General features: G+C 37.5%; 1 protein-coding gene across 5 annotated transcripts in view; it reads right to left on the bottom strand.

Annotated features, from left to right (window-relative positions):
• Nucleotides 1-22,674, bottom strand: part of ESF1 (ESF1 nucleolar pre-rRNA processing protein homolog) — a 67,716-nt gene that overhangs the window by 18,752 nt on the left and 26,290 nt on the right. For all 5 annotated transcript variants that reach the window (XM_064378042.1, XM_012474936.3, XM_064378168.1 and 2 more), the window contains 2 exons: nucleotides 6,510-6,631; nucleotides 2,252-2,339 (listed from right to left, as the gene is read on the bottom strand). In XM_064378042.1, the coding sequence (XP_064234112.1) occupies nucleotides 2,252-2,339; nucleotides 6,510-6,631 (210 nt within the window). The remainder of the gene's footprint in view (nucleotides 1-2,251; nucleotides 2,340-6,509; nucleotides 6,632-22,674) is intronic.

The raw sequence follows: 22,674 nt of genomic DNA, 5'->3' as shown, positions 1-22,674 counted from the left end.
CTAGACCTTGGCAAGTCTGGTCTCCCAGCCCTCACCAGTCCTCAAACTGTTCTCTTTTCAGGCTCAGAGTAAAATGTTAATCTATACCAGATCATATCTCATCTTTGCTTGAAGACTGTTTGGGCTTTCCACTGTCAGTAAAGTAAAATCTAAATTTGCTGTCAGGATAACAAAGCTCTGCAGGGGTAGTTTCCGCTGTTTTTCCAGCGTATCTTCATGCCAATTCCCTCTCTAACAATGCTCCAGCCACACTGATGTCTTTCAATTCTTAACACCACAGGGTGCATTGTTTCTCACCTTGCAGTCTTTCTACCCTCTTTCCCCATATGCAAACGCTCTTCCCCCAGCTCTTCATGCCTGACTCCCCATTCCACAGGTCTCAGCTCTAATGTCATCATCTCAGATAAGCCTTCTTTGCCTACCCAATGTATACTCTCATATCTCCTACTTCTACCCAGTTATATCTTCTATTTCTTTCCTTTAAAACATTTACCATACTCTTATACTATTTATCTGTCTGACATATCTTCCTTCAAACCAGACTCCATGAGGGATGCAATCCTGCTTGTATTATTACTACTGTATCTCTAGCCTAGCAGAGAGCCCAGCACCTGGTAAACAATCAAAACAGTTATTAAAGAATGAATAAACAAACATGGCAAGACACTAGCTTTCTGTCCTAAATTTTATTATGTAAAAAATTCTTGCCTTGCTGTTTTTCATTATCCAAACAAAACAAAACCTACCACAAAACACAAAAATAGAGAAAACTTAAGCCCAGATAGAAACAATTACCCTTTGAGAACATTCTGAAATCAAAAGAAAATTAAAAGCAAGCAAATTTTACCTACAACTTTTTTCTTTGGAACTTCTGACAATAACTTTAGAGAAAGCGTACTCTGAATTTAAATGTGTTGATTCCAAGAAACTCGCTACCCCAAGCCATCAAACCATTTAATTTACTCTTTGGATCCTATTCTGAGTTCTGCAATTTGACCCGATTTCACATGCCAAAGGAAACACTTTGGATAGAGAACAAGGAAACGATAATGCTTAGCATTTCTCCATTATAAAGTTGGTTTCCTGAAACCAGAGGATAAGGCTAAAATCCATCATCTTCTAGAAATCACCACTCAGGTATGATAAAATGCAGAATATGCTAAGTTTCCACTTCTCTGTCCAATTCCCAAGAATCTTATATTCTATAATAGACTTTATTTATCTTAATCTCCCTCTCATCAATAAAATGTCAGTACTAAATAGCTGTAACAATCAGGAAATAATTTTGAGCAATTCTGACTTTCCTGTTGAGAACTATTCTGGCCCACTAGTCACAAGGGAAAAAAAAAACAGGGAAACTTCATAAAATCCTTCTTTACAATCCTTCTTTACAATGCCAGCTTGGATGGCTCCAGGAGCAAGCCTTTTGGGGTTCTTGTGTGTGGTATAAAGATCAGGGGAAGGCAAAATACATGAGAACAAATGGTAAGTGCTTACAGTGATTTCTGTACTGACTTAACCAAGTATGGCCTGAACCTTACTAAACACATTTACACATACCATGGAGGAAAGAAAGAATGAGTGGTGCATATGAGATGGAAACAAGGCTCCCTGGATATAGGAAATCACGTACCAGATAATTTAGGGATTCAAGGCAAAAGAGGAGTAAGGAAAGCTGGCTTTTTAGCTATAATTAAGCATAAAAAGTACAAAAGGGATAAAATGAATCATAGATGCTTTTGTATACTTCAGCAGAAAAAGCCTTTATATGATAATTTCATGCATACCTTTAAAAAAATTATACACATATCAACATGCAAATAAAAACAAAATTGTTTCGTACTTTTAATTCTTCATAGACTTTCCTGAGAGGGACCTAGAATGGATATGTTATTAAAAATCAGTGAAAGAACATAAGAAAATGATTATTCCTCTATTTCCTCTCATGCTTTTATAGAGTCACTTTGACTGGCATTAAGGATATTTCCCAGAAAGAAATCCCCAGTAAACTATTAACCACAGTATCAAAAGCCACCGATACTAAAATTATTCCCTGTATGTAGAAGGGACAAGCTGACACTTTCCAAACAGATCAATGATTGTATGCCACAGGACAGATTTGCTTATAAGTCACTAAGGAAGCTACACAAACACTAGCAATTTTAAAAGAATGATTAGTTTATATTGCTTCCATGCATCTCACCTTTTTCTTTAGATTCCAACTAAAAACTACAGGTATGAGCTGGCTTACCTATTTTTTTAATTTCTTCAGCAAAGTATGGGTCATTCATATCAACATCAGAGGGAAGTTCCTCTTCACTGGCCTCTTCAGCAAGAGCCTTAAAGTTGAACATAAAAATAGAAAGCTGAATTATTACAAGCATTATAATATATGCATGCAAAGAAAAACTGTATGCATTTCTTTTAAAAGAAGTAGTTCAATCTAAAAGTAAACCAGTATTTAAATGGACCAGTTTATAAAACAACTCCCACCTAAGTAATTCTGTTTGTTCAACAAATAATTATAGAGGCTGGGTGCAGTGGCTCATGCCTGTAATCCCAGCACTTTGGGAGGCCAAGGCTCACTTGAGGTCAGGACTTTGAGACCAGCCTGGCCAACATTGTGAAACTCCATGTCTACTAAAAATACAAAAATTAGCCAGCTGTGGTGGCAGGCACCTCTAATCTCAGCTATTCAGGAGGTAAGGCAGGAGAATCACTTGAACCTCGAAGGCGGAGGTTGCAGTGAGCTGAGATGGTGTGACCGCACTCCAGCCTATCAACAGAGTGAGACTGCATCTCAAAAAATATATATATAGAATACTTAATAAATGCAGGAAACCATGTAGGCTTTTGGGGAGAAATGAAAGTTATCAGGTACATGGTTCCTGCCCTCAAAAATTTTACCATCTATTAAAGGAAATCAGACACACAAACACATAAATAGACAAATACATAAATAAAAATAATTCAAGATAGGAAGGGTTAGGAGAGACAAAGTGATGCAGACATTTGAAGGAGAAGATCTGAAGGAGAATACTTTTAGATGGGTGATCAGTGATGACAGGTGGCCTCTGCTCTCATAAAATTGCAAAGTGACAGTGACTGAATAACTTGAAGTAGTACATGTGAATTCTCTCTTAAATTATTAGTTACAACAATTTGCTGGTTTAAAGAAAATAATTAATTTTTATTATGAAATTTAAAAACATACATAAAAGTAGTTTAGTTGGATCTCTGGGCTACAGAAGAAGAATCAAAAAAAAAAAAAGAAAGAAAAAATAAAACTAGTTTAAGACAATGTAATGAATCCCATTCTCATCACCCAATTTCAACAATTATCTTGTTTTACCTATATTCCACCCCTAAAAACTGTTAGGCTATTTTTAAGTAAGTCTGTTGGTTAAATTTTTCCTAATCTAATTTGAACAGACTCTTCAGTGAAACCCCGTCTCTACTAAAAAATACAAAAAATTAGCTGGGCGTGGTGGTCCCAGCTACTCAGAAGGCTGAGGCAGGAGAATCGCTTGAACCAGGGAATCAGAGGTTGCAGTGAGCCAAGAGCATGTCCAGCTTGGTGACAGAGTAAGACTCCATCTCAAAACAAAACAAAACAAAACAAATATAAATAGAATATATGTGAACTAAGATCAGGCTAACCAGACTGGGTTTATCTCTAGAAATCTAAAACACCTCAAGTCATTTTAACACAACTATTTAGAATGCCATTATTGCTAAACATTCTGCATGCAAAAAGACCCTTACCCTAAAGAATATTTGACATTAATGTCCTTTTAAGACCAAGTGCTTCTAATAATTTTTTTTACCAAACTATTATATGGATTCAGCCGTAACATGCTTTTAACAAAGAATATTTGCTATGTATCTACTCACACATTTCCTTAACTGCTTTATAGATCTAAACAACAGCTAGATCAAAATACTAGATATCACTATACATAACGTGTATTCATTTCTTCAGTAATAATTTTTCAGTATCAAAATTGAAACCACTGAGGAACAAAGGGGCAAAAATATTTTTAACTTGAAGAAAATTCTTCTATCTACAAAGAACCTGTGGAGTCGGAAAGGATCTGTTGAAGTCAGGTCCAGTACAGAGTACTGTAGGGTCTAGAACACCCTAGACACTCAACAATGTACTTTGAATGCTGCTGATAAATGAGTCTAGACTTAGCTCAAATGAACAGAAAACATAAAAGCACAAGATCAAAGCTCTCAGCAAATGAAAATCAAACAGAATAGCTGCTACAATTCTCAGAGTGACTCCTTTATTGACCCCATAAGGACCCACTTGAGACATTTCCAATAAACTGATAGCTTAACATTTATGGAGTTATTTCATTTAGAAGATATTTTACTGCCTACTTAGTTTTAAAAGAAGTTCTAGGGAAGAAGAGAGTTAGGTACACATCAATGGGAGCAGGGCTCTTACTCCATGTAGTGTTATGATGTCTATTGGTTTTCACCCATGGTGTCTGGCTCGTAACTTCCACAGCCTTTACTATAGTCTTTTGTTCAGCCTCAAGGGCAGGACTGTACTCTTCCCTGACCTTTCTGATTGTGCGTTTTAAGATTTTCCTTAGAAAGGGTGCTGTCCTGTACTCTGTGAGGAAGGAATGCTGGTATCATGAAGCTTCCATAAAAACCCAAGAAAATCAAGTTCAGAAAGCTTCTGGATAGCTGGACACATGGAGGTTCTGAAGGGTGGAGCACCCAGGGAGGCATGGAAGCTCCACACCCCTTCCCCCACACCTTACCCTATGCATCTCTTCATCTATATCCTTGGTAATATTCTTTATGATAAACCAGCAAATATGTGTGTTTCCCTGAGGTCTGTGGGCCACTCCAGCAAATTAATTGAAACTAAAGAGGGGATCGTGGAAATCCCAATTTGAAGCCAGTCAGTCAGAAGTTCTGGATGTCCAGACTTCAGACTGTTGTCTGAAAGGGCAGGGGCAGTCTTGGGGACTGAGTCCCCAACCTGTGGGATCTGGCACTATCTCCAGGTAGTGTTGGAGTTGGAGGATACCCAGCTAGTGTATACTGGTTAGTGTGTGGAGAAAACTTCCTACCCATTTGGTCACAGAAGTCTTCTTCTGTATTGTTAGTTAGTTGTAGTATGAGAGCAGAGGAAAAGCACAGTCTGAAAGAGTTTTTCCCAAAACACCCAATTTTTCCATTTTACTATCCATTTCCACAAACACTGACTACCATAGAAGTATAAAAATTACTCCACTGCATCATTCAGCTTTGCATATCTCTCTATCTTTACAGCACTAAAAGCCAAAGCCGTACCAAGATCACACAGTAAAGAAATAATATAGTAGAGAACAGAAGAAAGAACACTTGTCTGAGTAACTGTGGATTTTGGTCTCAGCTTGGCCACTGGTATGCTATGTAACCTCAGACTAATCAGCTAAGGTTTTTTTACAACTGTAAAATTGTAAAAATGGACTAGAATTAATAATTTTAAGATTCGCCAAGTTGCAAAATTTTGTGATTATCAGTGATAATGCTATAAGGCACACCACTGCCAGAACACTGCATTTCAATGACAAGACCATTTTAGAGGCAAAAACCTAAGTGATCTGTGCTACTACTAAGGACTCTAACTCTGAAAAATATGTTATTCCCTGAACAATGTGAGTCAAATCATATTGTCCACAGACACCATATTAACACAGAGGAAACACTCTTTTTTTTTTTTGAGACAAAGTCTTGCCCCATCTCCTCCCAGGCTGGAGTGTGGTGGCGTGATCTGGGCTCACTGCAACCTCCGCCTCCCAGGTTCAAGTCACTCTCCTGCCTCAGCCTCCTAAGTAGCTGGATTGCAGATGTGCGCCACCACACCCAGCTAATTTTTATATTTTTAGTAGAGACGGGGTTTCACCATGTTGGCCAGGCTGGTCTCAAACTCCTGACCTCAGGTGATCAACCTGCCTTGGCTTCCCAAAGTGCAGGGATTACAGGCATGAGCCACTGCACCCAGCCAGGAAATACTCGATAAAGGAATTTAATGACAATAAGGTGATAAACGAGCCATATGATAATACTGCAAGGTGAAAAACACAGGTTGAGAGATGGAAAGTATGGCTTAATTTCACTCATGTTAAAAACCTCTATGTGCATATAACCTCAAGGAACAAAGTCTGTATGCACCTCTCTTGCTCAAAAACACAGAACAGAATCATACTGCTTATATCAAGACATTAACTAAACTATGTGTTTTATGAAGGTGGCACGTAAATGTCAGAATGTAGCAATGGAAGTGTTTCTGGACTATGACCAGGCTTTGCATACCATTATGTCGCCTTGCTGAAAACACTTAACTTACTGAGTTCTCACTTTCTTCTTTCTCAAAATTGGGATGATAACAAGGCCTACTTCAGTAAGTAGTTACATTTTGAGATAATGGATGTCAAACATCTGGTGCCATCTGATACATGGTTGGTGTTCAATGAACATTTGGTCATAATTATCACTGATACCTTCTGTTTCTTTTTCAGTCTTTTTTTTTCTTTCTTCTTCTCTAAAAATTGTTCCCAAGGAGTTAGTTTATCTTTTCCTTCCAATTTGTTCTTGACCATCTCTTCTGCACTTTCTTTAAGACCTGAGGAAAAATCCAAATAGTTTAGCTTAAAATGTCTTATTGTCTGAAATCACTTAAACATGTAATTTACAAAAACAAATATAATTTATGCATATTTAATAGAGTAACAAAGATAATAGGCAATGGTAAGTATCTGTATTACCCCAAAATCATACAGTGACATAGGACCAACTTCTATAAAAGTTATTTCCTAATAACAAACAATAATAAACCTAACCAAACAAAATCAAAACAAACCAACACACAAACCTAGCAACTTGATACATGGTCAAGCCACTAAAGAAAAATATTGTATTTAGGCCCAGCCTTCATTTCTCTAAACTTTTTTGTTTTGAGCTGCTAAGAAAACTTCTGAACTAATTCTTCTCAGAATACTAATTAATTTTTGTAGCAAAAGACAAGTGGTTTCTCTTATCTTTAACTTTATCCCCACTTGCTTCTGTCATCCAAGTGAAAGCCTGTGTTCTCTGGGAACTACAGGTTTCTTTTCTTTTCTTTTCTTTTTTTAAGATGGGGTTTCACCATGTTGGTCAGGCTGGTCTTGAACTCCCGAACTCAGGTGATCTGCCTGCCTTGGCCTCCAAAGTGCTTGGATTACAGGCGTGAGCCACCACGCCCAGCCTTTTTTTTTTTTTTCCTTTTTTTGGAACTACAGGTTTCAAACAAAAATTGTTAGTAAGGAATCCCTGTTAAAATATCCCATGAGCAAAGGACTCTCAGTCTTTCCCTAAGTACTCTATGAGGCCACACGGTTAAGATCAAAAGGACCACCAAGTTCAGATTCTACTTCATATGGTTTAGTTCTTTCAATGCTACTATTTGCTCTTATATTTCATCTCAAAAAGTCTTTGTTCCTATAGTCTGCTGTTCCCGATTCACATTTCTAGGTGTCTTATGCAATAACTAGAGAGAAGTAAGAAGTGGGAGAAAAAGCCCTAAGACTGATCCATCAGTTTACAAAGACCCTCATTATTGCCAAAGTAAAGGAAATGTAAATACCATGTTGTTCCCTTTGATAATAAAGATTTTTTAAAAATTTTATAGTAGTGTTTAGAGGACATGGTTGGGTGGATCTTCAAATATTTAGATGACGCAAAAATCCATTTTAAAAAAATGAGACATGATCAATCCAGATTATCTTCCCAGATACATTCTAAATTCTAAGAAAGTAAAAACAATCCTAAATATGTTGCAATTCTCTATCACTGATGAGTATATAGAGACTGAGAACATTTAGTAATTTGTCTAAGAACATGGAGGTGGGAAGCTGCACAGCTGAATTTTGAATGCCTGGTCATCCTCTCTACTATTACCAGATACACCTAAAATGCTAGTTCGACCTACAGAATAAAGAAATACATAGCCCAAGAATAAAATCTAAAACTTTGGGCTTCTGGTTCCTTATCTGCAAAATGAATGGTTTAGATCAGAGAAGTACGCAACTCTTTCCTCCCACATGCACCAATTTCCCCCCCTCAAAACATTTGGTGAAAGTCCAAATATATAAAAAAACTAAAAGGAGTGCTTTTGGGCCTAGAGCTTCAAAGAACAGTTTCAAACAGCTGAAACAGATTTCTAAGACTTTCCTTTGTTTTTAACCCAAGACTTAATCTCCAAATTTCTATAGCTTAGAAAAGTATTAATATTAACCTATATGTACAACCAAGGTAATACAGATTTTTTTAAAATAACATACTGCTGTTAGGATGATTCCCCCTATCCCCCAACAAAATATTTGGTAAACATCCAAATATATAAAACAACTAAAAGCAGTGCTTTTCTGCCTTGAGCTTCAAAGAACAGTTTGAAATAGAAATAGATCTTTAAGACTTTCCTTTGTTTTTAACCCAAGACTTAATCTCCAAATTTCTATAACTTAGAAAAGTATTAATATTAACCTATATGTACACCCATGGTAACACATATTTGTTTTTATGACATACTGCTGTTAGTATCTCTAACTTACAAGATGCCAAATCAGAACAATTCTCAAATCAAAATGTTTCTTATAAGAAAAACACAATTCACTTCAGTAAACAGTTTTCAGGAGAAATATGTAATATATAAAACCATGTTTAGACTTCTGATTCAACAGATAAACAGCACCTAAGAAATGTAAACTGGGATCTTCATTTGAGAGAAAGCAGCAAATTCTGATAAAACAAGTTGATTTCAAATAACAAAATAATTTATGTGTTATGCCTGTAGATCAACAAACAGTTCAGTCTAAAATTTTAAATGTACAGTACTGTATTATTATATGTGAGGTTTAAATAATACTCTTTGAAGTATTCTACTATAATTTCCTCATATATTAAGATTTGATTACTTAAAAATACTAATACAGAAATTTTTCACCAAAAAAGTTATTTTCTGATTTTGATCCAAGCTCTACTTCTAAATCACCACGATGCTAAGGAGGTCCTGCACTGTTGTCTCTTAGGTGACTAGAGCACTGGGTTGACGTGTCTCAACCTTTTTTGGAGGCATGGATAACCTGAGATACTGACAAAAGTTACGGACTCTCTCCCTGGAACACTGTACTGGAAAAACTTGTGTACAATGTTCAGGAGGTTTATGACTATCCAAATATCATCTATGTGTAAGGATCCAAGAGTTTAAGGTAAAGAACATTTGTAGGAGATGAAGAGGTCTAGCCTCAGGGAAGACGAAAGACCATTCCCATAACTTTGAAGCTTACCAGCACTGACATTTGTAGGTTCTACATCAGGGTTTCTCAATTTCCATATTATTGTCATTTTGGACAGATAATTCTTTGTTGTGATGGGCTATCCCGTGCATTGGAAGTGATTTAGCAATATCTCTGGTTATCCACTAAATGCTAGCAGCCCCAGCTGTAACAATAAAAAATGTCTCAAGACACTGCCAAATATCCTCTTGGGGGGCAAAATTACCTCTAGTTAAGAATCACTGTTTTAGATAATGACTAAAAATCATTTCTAAAAAAAAAAGGGGGCTATGTCTTTATTTGAACCACAGAAGTGAGGTTATTTTATTTGGTGCTTGATAATATAATGTCTTCCCACTTTATAAGTTTCATCTGAGCAGTCCTTTCTTCTAACTAGACCAAAAGCAGCTTAAAGTCACCTTCTTTAGTATTCCATAATATTTAGCATAGTGCCAGACACATAGTAAATACTTAATAAACACTTAATTGATCTGTCTTAAAGGAGGGATTCTTATTTCAAGCCAACTGTTTGATCTTTCCTATTTGGAACATATTCTCTCCAACAGAAAATGAATCAAAACTTTAGGATCTAAATAAATGGCCTTGATCCTCACGTGGTTCATGTGGTTAAAAAGAAAAAAAGAAAAAGACCTAAAACTCTAAAATAATTCACGAAATGTTTATTCTTAGGAAATAATATTTTTCTGGTACTTTATTTACAACAATAAAGAAACAGTATGTTCAGTTTAATACAGTCTGTAATTTTTTTGCCTGGCTCTCAATACACCCAAATAGTAGCATAAGAAACACACTGCAATGAATTCACACACCGCCATGATGACTTAAAAAATGCTTTGTTCTTGTTGTCATCATGAGGTCATTTAAATCTCTTGCCACAGATTACAGTTGTTTATGTTCTAAGTTCTTAAAAATATGCCTATCCCAGAAGCCTCTTGGCCCAAGCACAAGAACATTCTTCAGAGACAGTTTTAGCCTCATTTGAGAGCAGTCACTATGTGACTGAAAAACAACTTCATTATAACTGTTTTTAGTTTTGCACAAATTTACTTTAAAAAATTTTAAGTGCATATCCAAGGACTTCTAAATTAGTTAAAAATAACGTCAATAATCCTACAAATAAAGGGCAAAAACCTCTTTCAAAGCTAAACCACAAACACAGATGACTCAATTATGGCAATAATAATTTAAGCACAATCCATTCAGAAATATTCTGGCAGTCTGCATACATATAAAAATACTTTTAAATATCCTTGCAAAACCCACCAAAATAAGAGTATACATTCCTCCTACCTAATTCATTTGCAATATCTGAAGTCTTCAAACGGCAGGAGATGAGTAACTTAAAATAACTCCACTAGGTACTATAACTGGCTTTGGTCATAAAAACAAAATGTACATTTAAACATTTCTGATATAGGCTAAAATCAGCACTCTTTATTTAAATCTGACTGCAACATCCAGTTCCAAAAGTAGCTTTTAAAATCTAACTCACCACCATCACTGCCACCACTCTGAGTATAAGGCTTTTTTAAAATTTTGAGACATAGTTCTTGTTGCCCAGGCTGGAGTGCAATGGTGTAATCTCAGCTCACTGCAACCTCTACCTCCCAGGTTCAAGAAATTCTCCTGCCTCAGCCTCCCTAGTAACTGGGATTACAGACGCATGCTACCACACCCAGCTAATTTTTTTCTATAGTACCATGGTCTTCTAGTCTCCAGCATTTGTCACAGTTGCAATTATATATTTATTAGTGGAATTTTATAAATTATTATTAATGGCTATTTCTCTTAATAGGTTGCAAGCTCCATGAGGTCAGAGGTCACAGCCTGTTTTTCTTCTGATGGTAATTCTAGTGGCCAAAGGTGTGACATACAGCACACATCTTATAAATGTCTGCTGAATAAAAGAGCAAATAAAAGAAAAAAATGAGTCAAATTTGTTCCCAACCTTACAGACTAGGAACAACAATGCATAAAATTAAAAAGTAAAATAACAACTAGCTTGGTGAATAATGGTAAACAGCAAAAATGACCAATCAACCAGAGCCAACAAAAATACTCTTTGGTTGCACTTAACACTGTGACAACCGTGTTATATGGAAACAATACATATAGCCATAAAGATAATAAAGATGAGGGTACAGGGCGCTGCTTAGATAGACAATTACTTCTTATATAACCCTTAATTCTGTATCTTCCAAAACATTCAATGAAGTATCCATAGAAAATATGCTCGAAGTATGTGATGAATGAACACGTTAATGCTTTTTTTTGTTGCTGATAGTCTAAAAGCTATTTAACTGGGTAAAAATTGCTTTACATTTGTCTTAAATTTGAGCTTATGATACTCTTCTTCTAAATCATCTTTTCTCTCTCTTGAAATGATGTCTTCCATTTACGAGCATATTCAGTTTACTGTAAATCAAGCTTCCCCTGCTTCTTAGAATCAAATATTCTGAAAAGCTAACTTCAATTACGAAACATTTGGGCCTCATTAGGGAGCTATTGTTTCCAGTATTTGCCTGTACTTTATTTGCATATGTTCTTTGCCTTTCAAGTAGTTTGTAATCCCAATGTACACAATATCAAGCTGTCCTAGTACTGACAAACTACAATTCTGGCCAAGTCTGTGAAGCCATTCTGCTAATTAGCTTATGACAAAGAAGACTGAAGAACTACTTGTTCCACTGTTATTTTCATACATGTTTATAGGCAAGGTAGAAAATAAATGAAAAATTTTTAAATGTAAGGAAACAAAAGGAATTTCTTGGAATCCAGTCACAGTAAGAAAGCTCAAACAGAAATATTAAACTAGATTAGAAGCAAGGAGTTTTCCATGGGGACAAACACTAATCTGCTATGGTCGTATATGGATATTTGGTTGTAATGGGTTGCTGGCCAAGAAGGTAGGACACAGAGTTTGAAGCCTGATCATGGCGGGAGGTCCCATCAGAGACCACTACATTAAGCCTAGATGCCTAAGGGTGCTCTCAGTGGGTGATGTTCCTTCCCCCCTAAATCAGAGGGAACACATGCCTGTTTGGGCTTTGGTTATGGGTAGAACATGGGAAGTAAAAATACATTTTTTCCCTATAGAATTTATAGCCACAAATCCCTGGGTTTGTGGCTGGAATTCACACTACTTGTGTGGCCCAAAATACTCCAATCCAAAAATTTAGTTTTAATTGGTGTTGGATTCAAAGTGCCCTTAGGCATCTGGCAAATATTTTTTAAAAGAAGTACTTTTGACCCAGGCTTCTCTAATTCTCTTAGGTATTGAAAGAGTCAAGAACAGTGAGATCACAATCAAACTTCACTGTGAATCAGAATAAGCAGAAACAAACTATAAGAACCATAAAGACTACGAATATTGGAATTATCAGATACAGAATATAAATCAGCATTTTTAAAAAACAAAAGAGGAAATTAAAAGATCAGACTAACAAAAGAGTAAGACTAGGAGAAAAATAAACAGCACACCAGACAGAGGTAAAGAAAGAATTAATGAACTGAAAGACAAAAGTGAAGAAATTACCTAGCATGTTATACAGATTCAAAGGGATAGAAAATATATGAGTTATCAGATTCAGAGTTAGAATGTACCACACATATCAAACAGGATTTCCAGAAGGAGAAAACAGAAAAGATTAGGAAATACTCTAAGAGAAAATGGTGGAAAAGTTTTCAGAACTAATGAAAGAGGATAATCTTCAGGATTCTGGGTATCTAATTCCACGCAAGATTAAAGCTAACAAGGAAAAAATGACCTACATCAGAGTGCAACCCTAGAATACCTAAGACAATGAAAATATCTTAAAGGTCAAGTACCCAGACAGCACTGTAGAGCAAGACAACATCTCTCCTGACAGGATAACAAAAGTGGACCCCGAGGGATTATAATACTTGTTCTTAGTCACACTGGCTTCCTGACTTGCACAGGAGTCAAGAAGCAGCCTTGTGAGCTCACAGTAAAATTGCCCCTTCCCAGAAAGAGGCTAAGAGGGGGACTGGCTTGGTGCATCCAAGATAACAGCAGATACCCTTCCCTCCCAAATTCTCAATATTCACAGCCTCACTATCACAATCTACCCACAGGAATCATCCCACCAGGAATAATCTCTTTATGCCTTTTCTCCCTATTCATTTTGGTTACTGCAAAAAGCCCCTAATCATCATGTTCCCCCTAACATCCAATGTTCTCATCCCCAGAAGGTAAAGATATATCCATTCTTCGGCCCCATTCCCTGACAACTCTCTACTGCTAAATTCTATGGAATTCACAGTACTTCATCAGCAGAATCTCATTATATCTCTGAACATTTTCTTTATCTTGTTCTAACTGAAATCTGGCTTTCCACCAAGGATACTACATACTACAGTCCTTTCAATTGTTGCTGTTGGTTTGTATTTTATTTGTTTTCTTCACAAAACCCCCATACCAACTGGCCAACATGGTGGTACTGAAGTGTGGTACTGGTCTAGGGACAGGCAGACCAACTGACCAGTACAACACAGAGTCAAGCAACAAACCCACACAGTTCTGAAACTCTGGTACAAGAGAGGAGACGTGTCAGATTACTAAAGGAAAAGAGAGATAATTTAACAAATGGAACAAGATAAAAAAGATTTTCTATATGGCACAAGATAAAATCAGGTCCCTACCTCATATTAAAAAAAACAACTCCAGATGGATCAAGGACTTAATTGTCCCAAACCTTACATCTTTCAGTAAAAAATCAAAGGATCAAAGGGAACATTCTTCTCATCTGGACAAAAAGTATTTCTTAGAGAAAACAGAAACTATTAACTATAAAAGATACATTTAGGCCGGGCGCGGTGGCTCAAGCCTGTAATCCCAGCACTTTGGGAGGCCGAGGCGGGTGGATCACGAGGTCAAGAGATCGAGACCATCCTGGTCAACATGGTGAAACCCCGTCTCTACTAATACAAAAAATTAGCTGGGCACGGTGGCGCGTGCCTGTAATCCCAGCTACTCAGGAGGCTGAGGCAGGAGAATTGCCTGAACCCAGGAGGCGGAGATTGCGGTGAGCCGAGATCGCGCCATTGCGCTCCAGCCTGGGTATCAAGAGCGAAACTCCGTCTCAAAAAAAAAAAAAAAAAAAAAAAAAGATACATTTGACAATATTAAAATCAAGTATTCTTGTTCATTAGATGACAGAAGAAAGTGGAAGAGAGGAGTTACAAACTAGAAGATATTTGTTGTCTTATACAAGACAAAGGATCAGTATCAGAGGTAAATAAAGAGCTGCTAACAGCTAACAGGAAAAACACAAACAGTACAACAGAAAAATGGTCAAAAAACATCTATTAGTATTTCATGAAGAAGGAAACATATTTGTTCAATCTCATTGATGACAAAAAATGCAAATCAAGCAACTGGTGGTGGGAATGTCAAGTAATATCACCACCCTTATAAAGTTCAACATTCATGGTTGGGCATGGTGGCTCATGCCTATAATCCCAGCACTTTGGGAGGCCAAGGCAGGTGGATTACTTGAGGTCAGGAGTCTCGCTCTGTGGCCCAGGCTGGAATGTAACAGTGTGATTTTGGCTCATTGCAACCTCCCCTTCCTGGGTTCAAGCGATCCTCCTGCTTCAGCCTCCCAAGTAGCTGGGATTACAGGTGCCTGCCACCATGTCCAGCTAATTAAAAAAATTTTTTTTTCCTTTTTCCTTTTAAAGATGGGGTTTCACCATGTCGGCCATGATGGTCTCGAACTCCTCACCTCAGGTGATCTGCCCACCTCAGCCTCCCAAAATGCTGGGATTACAGGCATGAGCCACCACACCCCACCCAGAATGTTTACGTTTTAAAAAAGCAAATAGCAAGAATATACAGAGAATACTTTTACAAAGTTCAAAATTAACAAAACTACATATAGATTATTGAGGGATAGATATATCTGTGGTAAAACTACATAGAAAAGAAAAAGAATGATTAACACAAAACGTAGTTTCATAGTTTCCTCTGGTAGGGAAATGCCAGGGATATAACTGGGAAGTCACACAGAGGACTGTAGACATTGGTAATGTCTGCGGCTATACGGGTTCATTTTATTTTTATTTGAGACACAGTATCACTCTGTCACCCAGACTGGAATACAATAGGATGATCTCAGCTCACTGCAACCTCCACCTCCCGGGCTCAAGAGACTCCTGTGCCTCAGCCACCCAAGTAGCTGGGATTACAGGCATGTGCCACCATGCCCAGCTAACTTTTGTATTTGTAGTAGAGATGGGGTTTCACCATGTTGGCCAGGATGGTCTTGAACTCCTGGTCTCAAGTGATCTGCCTGCCATGGCCTCCCAAAGTGTTGAGATTACAGATGTGAGCCACCACACCCAGCCCATTTCATTATTTTTCTTTAAACTCTAAATATACATTTTACTATGTAACTATACACATGTATATTGTATTATTTTAATCTATGATTTTTTTTCCCCACAATGAAGTATAAACATTTTTTAAAAGACAGTAAAAGAATGTTTACCCTTTGACAACTGTGTGCTAAACAGCTTTTATCTGCCTTTGGTCAGTTAATCCCCATCAAAATGATAGGTACTTAAACCTAAATTTGCTGACTTCAAGGCCTCTATGCTCTATCATCGCAGTAAACTGTTAACGCTATCCCAAATTTCATTATAAGCAGGCCCCAATTTACACACTGCATTTGAAAAATCCCCCTGTAAACTGATGGCTTGACATTCAGGTGTGCCTAATTGTTTTCCTCCCTAGAAGAGTTTCCTGTCCACAGAAGCTATGAATATAGAAGGATATACTGAGGCCGGGTTACAACCAAAACAGCACTTCTAAGTCAATTTCAAAAACTTATTTGTTATAAAAAACAAAAGGAAATGATAAACACTTCAACTTCCCTAGCATTCCAGTATTTAAAAACATTTATAACAGTCACAACTAAATTCAAACTAGATTTCCGTTGTTGCAATCTAAGTAGTTTCTTCCATATTTATTAGGGTGAGTTTATATAAGTTAACCAGAATTCCTCTACTTCTAAAAAGACTTTCCAAATAACTACTAAGAAAGCAATACCTTCCCAACCATTTTCTTACATGGTAGACATAGACAATGACAATGTATGTACAGCATAACAGACAAACTGGAGGAAGCAACCAGAGAAGAAAACAGTCTAGGGGCTCTGGTGGGCCTAAGGATGAAAGGAATCAAGATTGTGGCTACTTTGTCATCCACTGGTGGTATGCTGGTTGGGAATCCTTGAAACAGAGTAAACCTTTAAGGTTTATTCTTCCAACTTTCGTATTTGTAATTAACTGGCTACTTCATTGGCAGTGTCTTTTATACAGTATTTGATAGAATATACCAGAGAAATGTGAGTTGTATATTAAAAAAAGAGAGAAAGTATAGGTAATAGAGAATAAAAATAACATTGAAATTTAGGACTTCAATACAGTCACATGTCAGCTAATGATGGGACACATTAACCTAGATGATATGGGCTAATGTTATGACCTTTTTATCATTATGTGAACATCATGATAGAGTATACTTATACAAACCTATACTGAATGCTGTAGGCAACTGTAAAACAATAGTATTTGTGTATCTAAACATAAAAAAGGCAATGTGTTGTGCAAAAACATTATGACAGCACTAGTTGATAAAAATTTTTCAGCTCCACTATAACTCTTATGGGACCACTGTTGTGTATGCAGTCCACTGTTGACTGAAATGTCATGATACAGGGTATGACTATATTTTCCACAGCTTGTCTTATAAAGCTCTGTGTCTATTCTTCTCAATTCTCTGATGACAAAATCTACTAAGAATTTGTGACAGGTCAAGCATTCTCTGGGTATAAAAAGTTGTCAGAATCTTAAATAACACACATGTTTAGAAGCCTGCAGTGTTCAGCAGCAAACATACAGAAGCCTTCCTTTGCCTTATTATTTTCAGCCTTCAGAACATCTTATGAGAACACAGGCTTCTCATTGTCACACATTTGACCCTGGCTGCAGACCAAATGCTCTCACACAGTGAGAAGTCTATGACAGTACAAATTGGGTCATCCCAGGTAAGCACTTATAATTATTTTTAAAATAAAATTAAAATTTCCCCAAATTTTCAAGTAAAATTCAGTGAGGGTCTTGTGTATCTTTGTGTACACAATGATAAACACATGCACACTATACTAAGAGGTCAGGCCCCAGATTTAATCAGCAACCTAGGGAAATACCCTTTAAAAATTCTAATTCAGACCAAAATTTGAATTACAGTTCTTCTTTCTCCTAGTTTTGTGATCTTAAGCAAGTCTATGCCTCAGTTTTCTCTTCTGCAAATGCAGCACTAACCACTTTGAAGAACTTAATGTAGTATTGTGTGTGAAGCATCTAGAATAGTTCCTGATATAGCACAGGCATCTTATAAGTACAAACTTCCCCTTCCTCACTCAGAGGATATTTTAAAATGTAATTCTTCTGAATCAAAATTATGCATCTAAAAATTACTTTAAATTTTTAAAATTTCCCTATTTACAGAAAGAAGAAACAATAGGATCCTAAAATAAAATGTATTTTATGACACTCAAAGCTGACAATGCTTAGGAAAAGTTTGGTTAAGTCCTACACAGAAAGACTTCTAATTATTATTATTATTATTATTTTGAAATGAGTCTTGTTCTGTCACCCAGGCTGGAGTGCAATGGTATGATCTCATGGCAACCTCCATCTCCCAGGTTTTAAGGGATTCTCTTGCCTCAGCTTCCCGAGTAGCTGGGATTACAGGCACCTGCCATCATCAGCTAATTTTTTTTTTTGGTATTTCTGTAGAGATGGTGTTTCACCATGTTGGTGTTGGCCAGGCTGGTCTTGAACTTCTGACCTCAGGGGATCCACCCGCCTTGGCCTCCCAAAGTGTTGAGATTACAGGTGTGAGCCACCACCCCCGGCCCAGACTTCCAATTGTTAAGAAAGCATGATCTCGGCTCACTGCAACCTCCACTTCACAGGTTCAAGTGATTCTCCTGCCTAGGCCTCCCAAATAGCTGCCACTACAGGCACGAGCCACCATGCCTGGCTAATTTTTTGTATTTTTAGTAGAGACAGGGTTTCGCCATGTTGGCCAGGCTGGTCTCGAACTCCTGACCTCAGGTGATCCACCCACCTTGTCCTCTCACCGTGTTCTGGGATTACAGGAGTGAGCCACCAGGTCTGGCAAGGTATATCTTTTGATAGCTCATTTGATGACAGCTATCCCACCATCCACCTTCAATGAAGATTAAATTGAGGAAGGAAAGTATTGTCTCACTCCCACACAAAACCAGCAGATTCAGTTTGCCCAGCCACCAGTTCCAGCCACAGAAGTTTTTACTAGTTTCACCATAGACCTCAATGTTGAAAATTACCACTACATATTGCACACAGTGAGCAACTGTCTACAACAGTCTAACCAAAAAGACACTGAGAATGGCTGCAAATCTTTCAGAGCCCAGAAAATGTCAATATGGTCCCAGAGTGAGATTAAGTTTTGTATCAAACCAAAGATCTAAAGAAAAGTACTTATGCCCTATCTGGGCTGGGCCTGGTGGCTCACTCACCCCTGTAATCTCAGCACTTTGGAAGGCTGAGGCGGATAGATCACCTAAGGTCAGGAGTTCAAGACCAGCCTGGCTAACATGGTGAAACCCTGTCTCTACAAAAAATACAAAAATTAGCCAGGTGTGGTGGCATGAGTCCCAGCTACTCAGGAGGCTGAGGCAGTTTGAGAATCGCTTGAAGCCGGGAGGCAGAGGTTGCACTGAGCTGAGACCACCCCACTGCATTCCAGCCTGGGCAACAAAGCAAGACTCCCTCTCAAAACAAACAAACAAAAAAGAAAAATACTTATGCCCTATCCTTTACATGGTTCTAAAACCTGAATCTATGGTAGAAATTAGATTTTATTTTGTGTATAATTTTATCAGTATTTCTGAGCATTCAAAGGTTAAACAATAAAAAGTTCTTCAGTTAGCACAAGAAATTAATAGAATCCTTTCAAAAAGCAGGGCATGGTGGCTCATGCCTGTAATTTCAGTGCTTTAGGAGGCCAAGGAGGGAGGACAGCTTGAGACCAGGATTTTAAGGTCAGCCTGAGCAATGTAGTAAGACCCTGCCTCTATGAAAAATAAAAAATCAGCCAGGTAGACATGGTGGCACACACCTGTGGCCCTGGCTGCCTAGGAGGCTGAGGCAGGAGGATCGCTTGAGCTCATGCATTCCAGGTAACAATAAGTCATGATCAAACCATTGCATTTCAGCCTGGGCAACACAGCAAGACCTTGACTCTTAAAAAGATAAATAAATAAATAAATAATACTTGATAAGAGACATGAAGATGCTATACTCAGAAATGTATCTGTGAGAAAATGTAATAAAAGGTTACTATGTTATCCATTTAGCAAAACATTATAAAGAACTCACAGCATAACATCAAGGACCAACTTTTCAATTTTGCAATAATGAAACTGTTGAAAGCAAGTAATACTATTGAGTTCTGCCAAAATAACACATAGAACGTGTGCAATGAAAAATGACAGTTTGGTAGCCAGGCAGTTAGAATACAGATAGAATGATGAAAGACAACCACAAATAGAATAGCAAAAGTTTTGCTTTACAGATCAAAGAGTTCAGAACTTCAAATCAGCATAGCTGTGAGCTATGGGAAAACAGTACATGTGCCAAGTTTTCTTTTCCTGAGCTCTGGGGCAGACTGCAAGTTTAAGGCAAAGTTTAAAAAAAAAAAGTATTAATAGTATGGTCTAGAAACAGTGGCTACACATGCAAACAGTGGGAAGGACTATATTAACAGAAGCATCCTAGATATTTGCAACCAGAGGATCTTGCTAATTCACATATTTTAACTGGGATCCTGTGGGGGTGGATTTGGGGGAAACAGATCAATTAACCTGGAACTTCATAAGGCATTGCAATTTTAGCACTTTCTGAAACTACTAGTATTAAAAAATCTTTGCTTTTTCATTAAATCTTTTACAAAGCTTCTTGGAAAGTCTCTTTTTAAAAATTACATCAGTATTATTAAGAGAGAAAACAGTCTATCAAATAATTCGAGAAGCACTGAGAAAATTACTAGCAATCATATGGAGAAAATGTATTAGCATCATTTTTAGATAACTCTAGCTGCTTCTCACTATTATTACACATTCCAAACATGACTCCAGTCTTTTTTGCAGAGTATGAAGTTACAGCTTATTACCTTACAAACTCCTCATATCAACTTGTTAACTGGATGATTCAAGGACGGAGCGCACACTTAGGTCTTAAAATTCTAGTCACTTATTAGCTGTGTGACCTTGCACAATTTACAAGAGTGCACTGTGATCTGGTTTCCTCCTCACCACCAAAATATGAGGCAAACTACAAATTCTTTTAGCTTATTTTTAAGTTCAGGTTTTCCATTTAATGCCCTCTTCTACACTCAACTCAAAATTTTAAACATCTGGTTATTTTAAAAGTTCTGACCAAAACAACATTTTCGTGAATATATTTCAAATAATGAGTACATTGGCAATAAATGGAAATAGAACCAAAACTAAACAGTGAACAGGTTGTGAGACGTATAAAAATCAAGATGCTTGAAACTGGGCTGCCTAACAAAATGAATGTCCCACTAATTCAAAAACATTTTTACTTCTAAATAAAAAGAATAAATAATACAATGGCCACATATGCATGTCATTGATGTCTCTGTGTTTAAGCTACCCAATGGAACAACGGAACAGAGAAAGGGAGATAAAATAAAGGTGGCGGGGAGGACAAGGGATAAAGAGCAGATACTAGAATAAAAATGAAACTGTGAAGAGTGGAGGAGGAAAAAGCAGAACAAAGAAAGAGCTACACCCCCACTCCATGCCCAAGGAATAGGAATCAAATGGGGACTCCTCTTGCTGGGTGAAGCAATAAGAGAAATTCTTGCCTGCGTGAGACAGTAAGAGGCGCCCCTAGTTTTCTGGCTTCTGTGCCTCCCTCCCAAGAGTAAGTATTCTAGAACTCTGTGTGCTCCTGACAAGATATTCCAATGACATTCACAGCCCCACCACTACTAAAGCCTTTACGACCATCAGAACTAATCTCAAAATCCCTTTATTCATATTTAAATCTACCACCACAAGAAGTTTACAACTCCCAAATCATTCCTTCTCCCAAAACAATGCTGAACACCCTCAAGGACTAAAGCCTTTTTACTCACTAGTAAGTTACAGCCAGTCATTAGTCATTAAGGAAAGCCCCCATACCTATTTATCTGCTAACTGTAGCTTCCCTAAAACTTGGCGCTCTTCTGAGAACACTGCTTCCGCTCTATCTCTTTTAGGAGGTGAATTTTTCTCTCCCACTGTCCATGCAACTCACTGCCAATTCCCATCCACTGGCTAGCCCTCCTTCCCAATGCCTCCACTCTGAATGTCACGTTTTCAGGCTATACTAGATAGACTACACTCTTCCTTATTGTAGACATCTTTTTTTTAAGCAAATTATTCCATATCCTGAGATGTAGGTATCTAATGACTGCAGTTGTTCCCTCATTTTAATTTTAGCTCACTGCCACTCTTTCCAATACTCCTGTCATGATTCTTGGTGACTCCATTATCCACACAGATGACCCTCTGAACATACCTTTGGCCTCACAGTTCACTGACCTCCTCTTCTCCTATGGTTCTACACTCTACCCCATTTCAGAAACTCACTGCCAGATGGTAAACAGATCAGGTGTTATCCAAAGTTACTTTCCAAGCATTCTGCTTACTTTCCAAGCATCCTATTCTTCTACCAACAGCTCCAATCTTTTCATTTTAACCCATTTATGCCTGAGATTGCAATTTTTTGAATTTCTGCAATCAGACCTTGAGCAGTGGGATATAATTAACTCCCATATGCTTAGTGTTCCAATACTGGAACACTAGGCACAAATTAATCTAGGTAACCTGAGACTAACAATATCCTTGGTATAAAAATGGCACCATGCTTATAATGGAAGCATATCTTAGTTTTTGGAAGTTACATTTTGAAGTTTTTTTTTTTTTTAGTGTCATGATGCCTGCAACTTTCTAACAGTCAAATATTTCAGAAAAAAAGACTTGCCTGTACTGTCTCCAATTCCTCTCTTCCCATTCTCCCTTCAAACGATACTAGTCACTTTTAACCCCCATCATCCCACAAAAGCCATTCAGTATCACCAATGAGCTTCACATTGCTAAATCCAATGGTAATTCTCAGCCTGCATTTTATTGACCCATATTCTCACTGAAATGTCTTCTTTAATGGCTGGCTGAATACCCAGCAA

Source organism: Aotus nancymaae, unplaced genomic scaffold (assembly GCF_030222135.1).
Source record: "Aotus nancymaae isolate 86718 unplaced genomic scaffold, 86718_ANA_hifiasm-v0.15.2.pri h1tg000001l, whole genome shotgun sequence".
Taxonomy (NCBI): domain Eukaryota; kingdom Metazoa; phylum Chordata; class Mammalia; order Primates; family Aotidae; genus Aotus; species Aotus nancymaae.
Note: the sequence above shows the minus strand (reverse complement) of the source record. Positions and strands in the feature narration are given on the sequence as shown.